General features: G+C 46.0%; 1 protein-coding gene across 2 annotated transcripts in view; it reads right to left on the bottom strand.

Annotated features, from left to right (window-relative positions):
• The window catches only part of si:ch211-286o17.1 (hematopoietic progenitor cell antigen CD34), a 35,104-nt gene extending 18,933 nt beyond the window's left edge, over nucleotides 1-16,171 (bottom strand). The window contains exons 1-4 of one of the 2 annotated variants that reach the window (XM_056438424.1): nucleotides 15,961-16,171; nucleotides 5,562-5,702; nucleotides 4,363-4,592; nucleotides 3,861-3,953 (exon numbers count right to left, since the gene is read on the bottom strand). In XM_056438424.1, the coding sequence (XP_056294399.1) occupies nucleotides 3,861-3,953; nucleotides 4,363-4,592; nucleotides 5,562-5,702; nucleotides 15,961-16,045 (549 nt within the window). In that variant the 5' untranslated portion in view covers nucleotides 16,046-16,171. The remainder of the gene's footprint in view (nucleotides 1-3,860; nucleotides 3,954-4,362; nucleotides 4,593-5,561; nucleotides 5,703-15,960) is intronic. The other variant, XM_056438425.1, reaches the window with a different exon arrangement.
• Between the last annotated feature and the right edge of the window lie 386 nt (nucleotides 16,172-16,557).

Raw genomic sequence — 16,557 nt, 5'->3', positions numbered from 1 at the left:
CTTCTACTCTATAGAGCGCACACAAGTAGATACACACACAGACTTCTACTCTATAGAGCGCACACAAGTAGATACACATGCAGACTTCTACTCTATAGAGCGCACACAAGTAGATACACAAACAGACTTCTACTCTATAGAGCGCACACAAGTAGATACACACATACTTCTACTCTATAGAGCGCACACAAGTAGATACACACGCATACTTCTACTCTATAGAGCGCACACAAGTAGATACACACACAGACTTCTACTCTATAGAGCGCACACAAGTAGATACACACAGACTTCTACTCAATAGAGCGCACACAAGTAGATACACATGCAGACTTCTACTCTATAGAGCGCACACAAGTAGATACACGCAGACTTCTACTCTATAGAGCGCACACAAGTAGATACACACACAGACTTCTACTCCATAGAGCGCACACAAGTAGATACACATGCAGACTTCTACTCTATAGAGCGCACACAAGTAGATACACACAGACTTCTACTCAATAGAGCGCACACAAGTAGATACACACACAGACTTCTACTCCATAGAGCGCACACAAGTAGATACACAAACAGACTTCTACTCTATAGAGCGCACACAAGTAGATACACACACAGACTTCTACTCAATAGAGCGCACACAAGTAGATACACATGCATACTTCTACTCTATAGAGCGCACACAAGTAGATACACAGACTTCTACTCTATAGAGCGCACACAAGTAGATACACAAACAGACTTCTACTCTATAGAGCGCACACAAGTAGATACACACACAGACTTCTACTCTATAGAGCGCACACAAGTAGATACACATGCAGACTTCTACTCTATAGAGCGCACACAAGTAGATACACACGCAGACTTCTACTCTATAGAGCGCACACAAGTAGATACACAAACAGACTTCTACTCTATAGAGCGCACACAAGTAGATACACACGCAGACTTCTACTCTATAGAGCGCACACAAGTAGATACACACACAGACTTCTACTCTATAGAGCGCACACAAGTAGATACACACACAGACTTCTACTCTATAGCGCGCACACAAGTAGATACACACGCAGACTTCTACTCTATAGAGCGCACACAAGTAGATACACACAGACTTCTACTCTATAGAGCGCACACAAGTAGATACACATGCAGACTTCTACTCTATAGAGCGCACACAAGTAGATACACACGCAGACTTCTACTCTATAGAGCGCACACAAGTAGATACACATGCAGACTTCTACTCTATAGAGCGCACACAAGTAGATACACATGCAGACTTCTACTCTATAGAGCGCACACAAGTAGATACACAAACAGACTTCTACTCTATAGAGCGCACACAAGTAGATACACACGCAGACTTCTACTCTATAGCGCACACAAGTAGATACACAAACAGACTTCTACTCTATAGAGCGCACACAAGTAGATACACATGTAGACTTCTACTCTATAGAGCGCACACAAGTAGATACACACGCAGACTTCTACTCTATAGCGCACACAAGTAGATACACAAACATACTTCTACTCTATAGAGCGCACACAAGTAGATACACACGCAGACTTCTACTCTATAGAGCGCACACAAGTAGATACACAAACATACTTCTACTCTATAGAGCGCACACAAGTAGATACACATGCAGACTTCTACTCTATAGAGCGCACACAAGTAGATACACATGCAGACTTCTACTCTATAGAGCGCACACAAGTAGATACACAAACAGACTTCTACTCTATAGAGCGCACACAAGTAGATACACACGCAGACTTCTACTCTATAGAGCGCACACAAGTAGATACACATGCAGACTTCTACTCTATAGAGCGCACACAAGTAGATACACACGCAGACTTCTACTCTATAGCGCACACAAGTAGATACACACGCAGACTTCTACTCTATAGAGCGCACACAAGTAGATACACACGCAGACTTCTACTCTATAGAGCGCACACAAGTAGATACACATGCAGACTTCTACTCTATAGAGCGCACACAAGTAGATACACATGCAGACTTCTACTCTATAGCGCACACAAGTAGATACACATGCATACTTCTACTCTATAGAGCGCACACAAGTAGATACACACGCATACTTCTACTCTATAGCGCACACAAGTAGATACACACGCAGACTTCTACTCCATAGAGCGCACAAGTAGATACACACGTAGACTTCTACTCTATAGCGCACACAAGTAGATACACACGCAGACTTCTACTCTATAGAGCGCACACAAGTAGATACACACAGACTTCTACTCTATAGAGCGCACACAAGTAGATACACACGCATACTTCTACTCTATAGAGCGCACACAAGTAGATACACATGCAGACTTCTACTCTATAGAGCGCACACAAGTAGATACACACGCAGACTTCTACTCTATAGAGCGCACACAAGTAGATACACAAACATACTTCTACTCTATAGAGCGCACACAAGTAGATACACACGCAGACTTCTACTCTATAGAGCGCACACAAGTAGATACACATGCAGACTTCTACTCTATAGAGCGCACACAAGTAGATACACAAACATACTTCTACTCTATAGAGCGCACACAAGTAGATACACAAACATACTTCTACTCTATAGAGCGCACACAAGTAGATACACATGCAGACTTCTACTCTATAGAGCGCACACAAGTAGATACACAAACATACTTCTACTCTATAGCGCACACAAGTAGATACACACGCAGACTTCTACTCTATAGAGCGCACACAAGTAGATACACAAACATACTTCTACTCTATAGAGCGCACACAAGTAGATACACATGCAGACTTCTACTCTATAGAGCACATAGATACACAAACATTCTACTCTATAGCACACAAGTAGATACACATGCATACTTCTACTCATAGAGCGCACACAAGTAGATACACATGCAGACTTCTACTCTATAGAGGCACACAAGTAGATACACAAGACTTCTACTCTATAGAGCGCACACAAGTAGATACACATAGACTTCTACTCTATAGAGGGCACACAAGTAGATACACACGCATACTTCTACTCCATAGAGCGCACACAAGTAGATACACACGCATACTTCTACTCCATAGAGCGCACACAAGTAGATACACACAGACTTCTACTCTATAGAGCGCACACAAGTAGATACACAAACATACTTCTACTCCATAGAGCGCACACAAGTAGATACACACGCAGACTTCTACTCTATAGAGCGCACACAAGTAGATACACACGCATACTTCTACTCTATAGCGCACACAAGTAGATACACAAACAGACTTCTACTCTATAGAGCGCACACAAGTAGATACACATGTAGACTTCTACTCTATAGAGCGCACACAAGTAGATACACACGCAGACTTCTACTCTATAGAGCGCACACAAGTAGATACACACGCAGACTTCTACTCTATAGAGCACACAAGTAGATACACACGCAGACTTCTACTCTATAGCGCACACAAGTAGATACACACGCAGACTTCTACTCTATAGAGCGCACACAAGTAGATACACATGCAGACTTCTACTCCATAGAGCGCACACAAGTAGATACACATGCAGACTTCTACTCTATAGAGCGCACACAAGTAGATACACACGCATACTTCTACTCTATAGAGCGCACACAAGTAGATACACATGTAGACTTCTACTCCATAGAGCGCACACAAGTAGATACACATGTAGACTTCTACTCTATAGAGCGCACACAAGTAGATACACACGCAGACTTCTACTCTATAGAGCGCACACAAGTAGATACACACGCAGACTTCTACTCTATAGAGCGCACACAAGTAGAAACACAAACATGTTCTCTGGACTCACACAGCTGGAGGAGGCCTTGAGCTTCAGGTTCACGGCGTTCTTGTCCTGGACCGCCTCTTTGCTGACGCAGACAACGTCGTCCTGCGGCACGAGCTGCAGAGAGAAACCCTCAACGGTCAAACGCCTGCACCGTGTTGCAGTACACTTGAAACCGAATGCTTTACTCTCTCTATTATAAGCATTTTATCTGATGTTTTAAGACCAAATGTGTATCTATAGCACAGCATGCAAAACAAATTAGTTTGACCTTGTCAGAAACGCACACAAAAGTGTAAATCAGTCCCGCAGGCTTATGAAAATACGACGTTATTTACTTATGCAAAAGCTTAGAGAAGAACCATTTGCAAATGGTGTCATGCGTCATTTGAAAGATTTGAAAAGGTGACCCAACAAGCCAAAGTAGTAACGAATGACGCCATTGTTCTGCTATTTGATTGTTATTCTCCTCCAGAACCAGGACCCTCGTATCTGCGTGACGTCATTACGGCCCGTCGTATCTTACCCGTGGGATGTTGTTGGGGCCGTCGCCTCTGGCGGGCAGAGGAGCCGGAGTCTCCGCTGCCACGATTTCCGTCGTGTTGACGTGAACCCTGGCTGTGACCCCCGTGACCTCGGCGGCGGCCTGGTTGTGATGGCGTCCGGCCTCTTCTGTCCCCGTCGCCGCCGCTCCTGTGGTCGCTTCGGTCGGAGAGCCCATGGTCGGGAAAACCACCATTTGTGGATCCTGTGGCTCTTGATATTAAAACGACGCATACTCTCGGTCAGAGGCGGATGGATATGACCCAGAGCCTTCGTTACACTTTAAATGTTGCTTTATCGATTCTCTCTCTGTGGAGCTCGTTGTTGATGTTGTACGTTTGTGTTTAAATTTGTGTATATACATATAGAGATATATATATATATGTATATTCACACACGTGTGTGTGTGTGTGTATATATATATATATTTATATATATATATGATCTATTTTCAGACAGTATAGGCTGCATTAAATAAATATATATACACATAAATATATATATATACACACACATATATACATATGATTTTATATATATATATATACATATATATATGTACATATATGGGGTTATATGGGTTAATATGTGTATATATTTATATAATTATATGTATTTAAACATTAAGTACATTATCGAATTAGTTTTTTAAGTTATAGAAAGAAAATGATCCTTACAACTGTTTACTTCTACCTTCTCTTCGAAAACTATTGATTACATTTAGAATTGACTGTATTTTAATCTTCATTCCACTGGTTATTTTTTTGTTTTCTTATTCTTTGATGCACGTACAAAATCATTTACAGGATACGGATATTCCGGACCACATGTTATCTGGCATTTAATGAATAACTCTTCTACACAGAAGAACTGATTATCTTGCTCTGGCCTGTTCTCTCCTTGGTCTCTGCAGTATAATATAATATCTTCAAAATGACGATGCATTAAATGTGATGGTGTTCGTAATGCATGCACTGCGTTGGTAAGCCTGTGTCTAATGGGCGTGGCTCTGGGGTTTTACTTAATTCATTCTGTGAGTTAACTTAATTCAGTCGCAACATTTAAAAGCACCCACGTCGACTAAAACAAGTTGATGGTGACGTTCAATTATTTAGTTCCCTCGGATGTGAGCCGAAGTGGCCGCTATCGAGGAATTTCTGTAAGTGAAGGCGCGTTTCTCACCAGCAGCATCGGACGCCTTTGGGATCATGTTTCCTCCCACGTATGACTCTGGCGCCGCAGTCGGCACCGTCGCCGTGACAACGCCCCGCGTCGTGCCGCCGCCCCGCGTCGTGGCGACGTCGTCCTGCGCCGTGACCTCTGCTGCGGAATCAGAAAAGGGGGCTTGACGTTGGCTCTTTCATCGGCTTTGTGGACGTGCGTCTGTAACTCTCAGCACCGAGAAATTCAAATAATAACTCCTCGGCCTGAGCCGATAAGAAGGGTGGAGTTCACAGCGAACTGATCGGTGTTGAAATCAGGGTTCGTGCGGTCATGGAAATCCTGGAAAAGTCATGGAATTTTTAAATGGTCATTTCCAGGCCTGGAAAAGTCATGGAACAAACTTAAATCATAAAAGTTTTGGAAAAGTCATGGAAATGTGTTATAATCACATGTTCATTTACGCCGAGTTTGAAATAATTAATATGTTTTTAAAGAAAGACGCTCAAAATATAAGCCGGCGTACGCTCTCGATACGCAACATTTTCTAAATTGTTCATGTTTATACCGAGATTTCAGTTTGGTCATGGAAATTTGGTTAAAAGTCATGGAAAAGTCCTGGAAATCCATTGGTCAAAATGTGTAAGAACCCTGTGAAATGCTCCTCTGTGAGGGTCGGTCTGCATGAACCACAGAGAAGCTGCTGCCATGAAAACAAAACATCTGTTGCTTTTCTAAATCCAATTGAGGCAATAACTGAGACCGTCGGGCTCCTCCTTTGTGTTTCCTTTACCGGAAATGAAAACCGGGCAACGTGCACGCCACTGGCTCTCCAAGGTGGCAAGGTAAATGCATCTCATGTTATGATGTGAGTAACTTGCACACTTCCAGTCATCAGCGATGATGTTTTCTAGTTCCCGCCCCCCTCGAGTCCCTCGGGAGAATCTGAGGTTTTAGACCGGCTGCCATGATGTAATAAAGTTGTGATGTGAGGTCGTCGTGGGTCAGATGGTTGGTGGTGCTCGCGACTGAGCTATCGTCACTTCAATTACCCGCTGTGTGTGTGTGTGTGTGTGTGGGTGTGTGTGTGTGTGTGTGTGTGTGTGTGTGTGTGTGTGTGTGTGTGTGTGTGTGTGTGTGTGTGTGTGTGTGTGTGTGTGTGTGTGTGTGTCTGTGTGTGTGTGTGTGTCTGTGTGTGTGTGTGTGTGTGTGTCTGTGTGTGTGTCTGTGTGTGTGTGTGTGTCTGGGGGTGTGTCTGTGTGTGTGTGTGTGTGTGTGTATCTGTGTTTCTGTGTGTGTCTGTGTGTCTGTGTGTGTGTCTGTGTGTGTGTGTTTGTCTGTATGTGTGTCTGTGTGTGTGTGTGTGTGCCTGTGTGTCTGTGTGTGTGTGTGTATGTGTGTGTGTATGTCTGTGTGTCTGTGTGTGTGTCTGTGTGTGTGTATGTCTGTGTGTGTGTGTGTGTGTGTGTGTGTCTGTGTGTGTGTGTATGTGTGCGTGTGTGTGTGTCTGTCTCTGTGTGTGTGTGTGTGTCTGTGTGTCTGTGTGTGTGTGTGTCTGTGTGTGTGTGTGTCTGTGTGTGTGTGTGTCTGTGTGTGTGTGTGTGTCTCTGTGTGTGTGTGTGTCTGTGTGTGTGTGTCTCTGTGTGTGTGTGTGTCTGTGTGTGTGTGTCTCTGTGTGTGTGTGTGTGTGTGTGTGTGTGTGTGTCTCTGTGTGTGTGTGTCTCTGTGTGTGTGTGTGTGTCTCTGTGTGTGTGTGTGTGTGTGTGTGTCTCTGTGTGTGTGTGTGTGTGTGTGTGTGTGTGTGTGTGTGTGTGTGTGTGTGTGTGTGTGTGTGTGTGTGTGTGTGTGTGTGTCTCTGTGTGTGTGTGTGTGTGTGTCTCTGTGTGTGTGTGTGTGTGTCTCTGTGTGTGTGTGTGTGTGTGTGTGTGTGTGTGTGTGTGTGTGTGTGTGATCTCTCTGTGTCCCTCGAGGCTCGACGGGGATGTGGGACATTAGTTAAAAGGTCTCCATCGCAGTAGATAACGGATGTGCTCAGACTTCTCCTCTGAAACGCGTCCTCCTCCTCTGAGGTTGTGTCAGAGGATCCTCGCGGTCACAGTGACTCACTTTTGGCCGGGCAAGAATGGAGGATATACAACATAAGTTTGGGTGCATGAGCGTAATGGTTTTCCATCGACCCCGTGGAACCGTGCTGACGCTGTTATTAAACGCGCTGCTGGAAGGTGCCAGGTAATGATGCCATTGAACACATCACTTTTCCCAACTTTTTTGAATTATGTAATAGGCCATCATACCCTTTTCCATTTTCCCGGGATCTGCTTGACTTTGGGAGTTGGAGTCCTTGATTAATCGCAGCCCTAAATCAAAACCGTAATAGGATATTTCTGGTCGGGTTCCTTCAGCTGTGAATTAATTCACCTGCAAAGTTGTATTAACCTGGATAACTTTCAGGGCACGATTAATTCTCTGAGCAAATTAGTTTAAAAAAAGGAAGAAGAAAAAAATCCACCACACCCTGCAGTCACTGAGCTAATGAGCTGAGGCTTTTTATCGCTCTCACTTAATCAGGTCACACTACAAGGGTAGCTTTCAGGAGTCTAAGCATAATACCCAGCATGCATTCCTTTTAGCCAGATTTCCCTCTCTGTCTAACAACAACAGCATTACCTCACTCTCCAAACATTCCCATAATGCCTTGCTTCTGCAGATCTCATTACATCTCTCTCTCGCCGTGCGATTCCTCGCTGGTTGCCAGGTAGAGTTTGTGGTTCATCTCAGGTTGTGCTGCCCCCTGTTGAACTCCTTCTTACCGCCACCCGTGCTACATTTAATGAATGGCTTTGTTTTCACTTTGCATATACTCTATCCATGTGACTGTAAAGCGTCATCTTAAAGTCACTGCAAGGAACGTTTAACTCGTCATTTCAATTAAATAATGATTATTTTATAAGACCTACATAAGTACACGAGACCGTCAGCGGAAACATCGTCGGTTTCTATATATTTATTGTTAACGCTGGTCATCCGGTGTCATCGCCAGACGTAATGATCTGTGGAACACAGTTTCACCAGAAACTCCTTTTAGCTCCGACTCCAGCAGAGACCAGTCCACCGCGGACAAGACCCAGGTCCGGTGGACCGGTCCCGCTGGAGGGAAGTGAGCCGCGGGAGAACCAGAACTAAGTGGGGTAGACCATCGGACCCGTCTGCAGTAAAATCAGAGGTTTTCTAAAGGCCAAAATCCACACAAATGAAAGTTCCTCATATGCGTTAGTGCTTCTAAAATGTGTTTTTAGAATTGACTGTCGTATTTATTACCTTATTATGAGGTAAATTGCCGGTATACTCAAACAGTGAATTGGATGGTTTGACATAGGACATTTCTCTCGTGTGTTTTTACTTGAATATTTTCATTTTGTTTACATCAGTTCAGGGTTCGTACGGTCATGGAAAACCTGGAAAAGTCATTGCATTTTAAAATGGTCATTTCCAGGCCTGGAAAAGTCATGGAACAAACTTAAATCATAAAAGTTTTGGAAAAGTCATGGAAATGTGTTATAATCACATGTTCATTTACGCCGAGTTTTAAATAATGAATATGTTTTTTTAAAGAAAGACGCTCAAAATATAAGCCGGCGTAACATTTTCTAAATTTGTCATGTTTATACCGAGATTTCAGTTTGGTCATGGAAATTTGGTTAAAAGTCATGGAAAAGTCCTGGAAATCCACTGGTCAAAATGTGTAAGAACCCTGTCAGTTATATTTCTAAACATTTTACAGCATAACAAAACGTGTTTTTTTTTTTACTGGCTCACTTTATTCTCCCCGTTCTGCCTTCGTTGTGCAGCCCCGCTTCACACATCCGTCACGTATATATTCACACACTGGTGGCACTGTGACACATGGCCACTTCCTGAGGTAAATAATTGTGACAGACAGTTGCCACAAGTACTAAGTAGACGCCGGATGTGCTGTCATAGCAGGTGGGGGGGGGGGGGGGGGTGCTCGCAACTGTCCACTGCAGCTGTCTGTCATACTGTGTCTGCGCAGAGGAAACAAGTCAACACTCTGCAACTGGTTCAACTAGATGAGAGCCGCTGGAGTCCCTGGCCTCCTAGTGGATTGTGCTCTCTCCTTCCCCGTGGCAAGAAAGCTTTCTCCCCTGCAGACGTGCTCGAGTTTCACCACGGAGCCGGCGCCTTGCCTCGTCTCGCTACCTTCCTGTCTCCAGTTGACCATTAGGGCGTGGGCCAGCGACAGGTCGAGGACTCCCTGACCTTGGTAAGCCTGTCTATCTGCGAGCCCGTCGCCCGACAGCTGCCGCCCCTCACCCGGCCTCTGTGTGGTCCGACCGTTTATTTTGCCGGAAAAGGATGAGGTTAGACGGTCGGGCATAAATCAAGTTTTTCTCGTGCAGCGGTGACACGCGGGAGTGTGGGAGCGCAGTGGAACGAAATGTGTGGCCGCAGCTCTGTGATCACTTTCCGCCGCCAGGTGATTTGTGGCCGGCTGGAACGGGTGAAACTCTGTCGGCGTGTATCAGAAAAGGCTGAAGATTGATGTTGCGGCCGACGCTTCTGTTCAGCTTGACAGTTTGTGGGTTTTTTCGGGCAGATTCTGATGGGATGTTGGGCAGGTATTGTGTGGAGTCGCTGGGAATCTATTTTCTTTTCTTCTTTTATTTTAATGGGAAAAAACCCAACACTGGAACTTGAATCGATTTCCCCTGTTTTGAGGATTTTCAAACCGTGGCACCTCGACATTTTTTTAAGATCGCAAAACTTGTTTGTTTGGCTTCAGACACAACGACACATGGCCTGTTTTCTATTTGTTTTTAATGCAACGCCCGCCTGTAAACGTCTCTCTGACCGGTCATCGCTCATCACACACAAACAAACTTCCCCGACAGACCAGAGCCCAGATGGAAGGAAACCTCCGCGTGTAAATTGCCACTTATGACCAACGGCAACAGCGGTCGCCTTTTATTTTTATTGTTTATTTTTCATTGTGGAACAAAAAGCGTCACATCTGGTTTGATTATAAGAATAAAACAATTGAAGGCTCGCTACACTCCCAGGAAACCTTTCTCTCGCGCTAACGTTCATTCACTGTGTCTGAAGAAGAGAGGAATGCAACCATACGAGCATCTTATGACGGTGTCACTTTGACCCGTTACTGTTGTGCGCTGTAACCGATACAGTGGCGTTAGCTGCTCCCCGCGTGAGGGCGACACACTAACTGACGGCGTGACCTCTGAACCCATCACCACCCCTCCAGCCTCCACTCGCGCACTCAAAGGAAGCGTAAGCTAACGGTGATTATTTTGTTGATTTTTGCGACGACCAATCCGGTCAAACATGTCAATGGCCAAAGTGCAAAACCTCCCATGTGCAAAATTAGCCGGGACAAGTGTGGGAAAACCTCCTATCTGCACTCTCTGTTGCCTATTATTTGTGTATATTTCTTTGCATTATGTATTGGTGTGTTCAGTGTTCTGCAAGAAAACAGCACGTTTTTTAGGAGGTTTTTGCTCCTCGCCCATGGAAACTGGACATGAGACGCCCTTCGCTTCGCATCACCACTCGTACTCACTCTGACTCTCTTTTTGTGCAATGATAGCAGCCGTGACGTCACTGACCAGCCGCCTGTCTCGCTATCATTGCACAAATTTGCCAAACAGAATCAGCCCGGACTCCTCCGTCTGTCGTACGGCCGGGGGTTCTGACTCGAATATCTTCCCACCAGATTGCCCTGAGTGACGGCTGCGGTCCCCCCCCCCCCTTTAACATCTCCCGGGACTCCGGGTGGAGGAATGTGGCCGGCTTCGGGAAGAAGACGAGCCTTCAGCTCAACGCCCTGCTGCCTCCCTCCCAACTCTCGCTGTAGCACGCTCAGCTCGGTGTATGCGATGTCTAAACACAAGCTCCACTTCTTCTTTACATACGTTTGCATTAACGCATCAGGACTTTGAACATGAAAACTTCCTTGACTTGACAAAATATGTGTTCAGGTTAAGTTTCATTGATTCAAATATAAAATGTTGTGGAACTCTGCATGCCCACTTCTAGATGCCGCCAATGCCCCCGTACGTCTCTGAGTTCTGAACGTCCTTCACTGTGCGTCTCGAGGCTTTTACACGACAGGGACGTGAGGAATAAGAGACACTCGCCTTCAAACGGTGTTATACGTTTCGGGCTTTTATTGTGAAAGGTGAGAATGTAATGCGTTGTGCGTTGTGGTTTCATAAATATAGGCGCAACTCAATCCGAAAAGTGACAAATGACAAATACCGTTCAGAAGAAAAAAAACACAATGACGTGCAAATGAATTGCCACCTTTAAACATGAACCAGCTGTTCCGTGATTTATCCCAGCCTGGTTTCCAGAGAACTCTCCTGAGCGACGTGGGACAGACCCCCTTAAAAAAAAAAGTGGCCTTATATCCCGGGGGGCCCCTCGGCCTCTACCTGCTCATGTTGGGGGGGACAATCCTGTGATGTGTAATGGGGCCCAGTGAGGTGATAATGGTGATAATGGTCCGCACACGACGGCGGACCACACAGTCACAAGGACGGAGGTTCTCCGAGCGGCGAACTTACCACGCCACAACGTCTTTTCGCTGGGAATTAAAGCATAAAACTCATCTCGGATCTTTCTGCGCACAAATGAAGTCTGCAGCTTCGACCAGTGCCAAGACGAATGTTCTGCTCTCAAGGCGGAACGTAGATGATGTCCGAACTGTTTTGACTGAGTGCGTTAGAGTCTGTCCAGCCGAGACGGCTTCTATAAACATTCTCAAGACGGATGGCCTCCTCTTTTCTCCCTGGGTTGCATATCCTGCACATGTTCCCTCTGTATCTGTGTAGAAGATGCGATCAATTTCTGGTACATTATTGATTGAGTGATGTCAATGGAGGACGTACTGCTCTTTATGCAGTGTAACACATAACATTATTAGTTCAGGATTTCTGATGTTGTACAAAAATTGCCAGATTGAACCTCTATCAAGTGTAATTTTCCCTCCTCTGCTGCCTCCGGACCCGCCTCCAATGTGTCCTGTCGAATGACCTCCTTTAGAGGATCTCTGACATCACTCTGAAATTTGACCCAGGAGCACACGCCCCCGCTGAAATACCATTTTTTAAATCTGGCCTCCCATAATCAGTCAATTTAGAAATGTAAACTGCCTGTGCAATATTAAGAAAACATTCCGGGTAGTTCAGCTCCATATGTGATTACCTATTTCTAGCTTTTTTCAGTGAATGAAAGCATTAATCACCGCATATTCCCCCTAATGAGGAATGTTCTCCTGATTTTAATATCGCAAGTCATATCTTAAACCATCTAAAAATGTGCGAGTTGAGAGCGTGCGGAGGAATGTGACATCGGAGCTCAGTCCCCTCGGGTTAAACATGCTCTGCAACTCGACCCGCTTTGAAACAACAGACTGCTGACCCCACTATCATGACCCCCCCCCCCCCATCTTCACCCCCCCCCCCCCCTGTCACAGCGATTAATAGCAGAAGCCGGCCCATTCTTCTCTCTTGGCAGAAAAGCAACTGGATCTCGTGGTTTCAATCAGGCCCGTGGAAGCAGCTCCGACTTCACCCCACGCTGCCCAGCTGCAGCTGCAGCCCCCTATCCAGAGCATGACGCCCGTTTCTAGGGGACCACACTCAAGAAACATGACATCTGGTTTCAATTGGGAGCATTATATCCCCCCCCCCCTCACCTTTCCTCTTCCTCCCCCGTTACACGGTCTCTCACAATTCGCCTCGTGCATTACCTCGAATGAGCCCGTCTGGTTTGAGTGTGTGCAGGTAACTGTTGGGGGATCCGGTTGCAGAGTGAGGCAGATCTGGGCTCAACATTTTTTTTTTTTATCCAGAAAGAACACGAGACGAACTACATCATTACAAATTTTTTTTACTTCCACACACATCCAAGGGGGTTGGTAGTGAAAAATGACCATCGCAGGCCATAAAGACGCTCAGCTGGAGAGAGCGCTTTTAAAACCGCAGCGTGTTTTGTTTAAGTGTGTGTTAGCCATCTGATGCTCAGGCTTTGAGTTCCCCATTTCCCCTCCCGGTCGTTTGATCGAGCGGCTCGCTCGGCCGTGTCATTCGGACGCGAGCGTTTGAATACGCAAACGGGCAAATGAAGAGTTTTTTAAAAGTACAGAGGCTGGAACGAGTTCAAGGACGCCGCCGCTGGGGAGAAGCAGCCTTTTCTCCTGTTGGGAGGACCGGATGAAACGCTCTGTCCCACGGGAGCGAGGACCTCGCCCGCGAGTGTGAGGTCGGCCCCGCCTCTGGATCACCTGACACTGGGATTTTGGACTCGGCTCACACTGAACGCTGCGTTGTTGACATTGCTCCCGTGGTTCTGCGGTCGCGTCCGCTACTTCTATCGGTGCTTCACAAACAATGATTTACATAATTACACGCCGCGGGGTCGGCGCCGCGATCTGGCAGTTGCTTTAATTAGAGAGCCTGCTAAAAAAAAAGCAAAATGTATAAAAACAACACTTCACCGTGCAGGCAGAGCCTAAACTGCATCACAGTTAATTGTTTCATGAGTGTTTTCTGAGATCCTTCGAGGAGCGAGACATTCCAGTCGTCAAAGTAAATGTGAGCGTCTCTCACTCCCCTCATCTTCCTCAATATTCTCCCGAATATTTTCTATTTCTCTTATAATATCTTTCTATATGTATTAATTTAAAACATAAGACCTCTGCAGATGTTATCAAAATAAACTATTACAACTTAACACTGCCTTTCCCAAATATGGCCGCTACAGGGAATTGTTTTACTCCTGGTGTTTCTGATTGTCTCCCTCCTCCTCCTCCTCCTCCTCCTCCAGGTTGTCGGGGTAACCGTTACGCTCCCCGACATCTGGGAATCCGCTCTGACCTCATCACAGTGAACTTGTACAGTAAAGCTCGTCTTTCCCTCCACTCGCGTAGCTCCGCCCCCCTCCCATCCCCTGTCAGGAGACAGGTGGTTTGTCCCGTCTGGGATACCCTGTTTAACTCAGGAGGTCTTCTTTGTCTTCACTTTCCCATCTGCATCTCATGGGTTATCCGATCCATTTAATATATATATATTTTTTCTTTTTTTGAGTGTACGTTCTGGCTCAGAATCTTTACGTTGAAATCGTGTCCAAGACGGTTTCATTTTCCAGAGCGGATGCAGATGCCTCTCACGGCTGATGATCTCATTCCCACTGGAGCCACATCCCATGAACAAGACAGCAGGTTTGAATTAAGCACTCCGGCGTGTGCGGTTCATCTGCAGCCACAACAGACGCCTCTGCTCGGGATCCAACGGCTTCAGATCATTTCTTAGCGCTCTTTTTTTTTGGCATCTCGTTCTTACGCCGTGTTTACTTTGAGTTGGACTTGGCTCGGCCGCCACTGAAGGCTCGTCCGTCCAGAAGGTTTCACAGATATTTCTTTTCACCGCGTGACACATGCTAGTCACAGTATACAGGAACTGTTCACTGTTTTTTTGTGGGTCTTGATTTCCGTTCATATAAAAATTGGACTTGGCTTGAAGTAAAGTGGACTCAATTTAAAAATTTACGTTTGGGGGGGTGGGGCCGCGGATTATTTAAAAAAAGTTGCCGTTTTTTCTGAGAAAGTAAAAAATGACTTCAGAAGCGAGGCCTGAATTTAAATTGGCCACAGCCGGTTGATAAGATGCTGTTTTTTTTCTTTCTCGATGCAGACACGAGAGGAATTTGTTCCATTCCAAATAAACCCTTCTTGCTTTGGGTCCCGCTGCACGTGGAGCTCGGCCACATGTCGTCTTCACAGCATCAGCTCTCAATGAAGCTCCCTCTCTGTCCCCATTGGAAACACACTTTAACAACCAACTCTGCACGCCGCCCCTCAGACACGCTTCAACCGGCCTCGCGTTACACGGCTAAATATAAATACACACACTCGTCAAAAGCCCTTGAAGATCGTGGGAAGCGGGTCAATGAAACAGCGAGCGTAGCACCGGAGGAAGGTTCACGAACGTGTTTTTTTCAAACAATGATAAAAGAGCAAAGAGGGAGTTCTCCTTGGGCAGCGTGCCGTACATTCCCAAGTCCAGAACAGACATCCTAAATCGATTCATCATTTCAGACTGTGCCTCCACATAATTAAAACCCTTCCCTCCTTTGTTTGCCAAGGTACTCCAAACGGAGTGTTTTCTGTGTATGAAACCCGCTTCACAAAAAGCTCGTTCAAGATTTCCTCTCAGTAGCGAGTTAGTCTGTCTGCAAAAAAGTTGTAGGGTTAAAACCTGAATTCAACTCAAAGGCCATTCAAACAAACGCTCCTCCAGTCTAACTCCACCCCCCCCCTTGTGGATGGCCACACCGTCTCCCGTGAAGTTGACCCCCTTTGCCTCGTTTTTGCTCTACTACTCACCGTTTGAGAGCGAGGCGACGAGAAGCAACGCAAAGGCCACCGCTTGGCAGGGCCCGCCGGGTCTCTGTGCAGATGATGCTGCCATACTGGTCCTGAGCGCGTCCGTCTGGGCGGGAGGGAAAATGCAGGAGAAAGGAAAAAAAAGGCTGAAGCTGGAGCAGTTAAGGGTTTCCTCTTACCCGGCGCGGGACAGGGTGGATATAAAGCACCACTTGTGTTCTGTCAGTTTTTATATAGCCCCCCCCCCTCCCCTCCTCCTCCCTTGCTGAGGCCCAGCCCTACTACACCCCCGACTTTAACCCTTCCTCTGTGCCCCCACCCCTCTACGAGACGCGAGGCAGACGGCGGGAGGGAAAGGGGAGAATGGGGTCTTGTTGGGATGTGATGTGTGTTTTGAAAGAAGTTGCAGCATTCTTGAGATGCCAATCAATATATCGATTAAACAGACCTTCTGAGTGCTTGAGGAGTGCTTGAGTGCCCCTTGATGATGCCGCAGCATGTGTGTGTGTGTGTGTGTTTGTTGTTGATCAGCGCTCATTACTTCATCCTTTTGGTCTCCGTGTCTGCATGTGAACCCCGGTTGGCCGGGAGCAGTAA

The sequence above is a fragment of the Pseudoliparis swirei genome, chromosome 18 (genome assembly GCF_029220125.1).
Source record: "Pseudoliparis swirei isolate HS2019 ecotype Mariana Trench chromosome 18, NWPU_hadal_v1, whole genome shotgun sequence".
Classification (NCBI taxonomy): Eukaryota; Metazoa; Chordata; class Actinopteri; order Perciformes; family Liparidae; genus Pseudoliparis; species Pseudoliparis swirei.
This window is presented reverse-complemented; position numbering and strand designations above follow the sequence as displayed.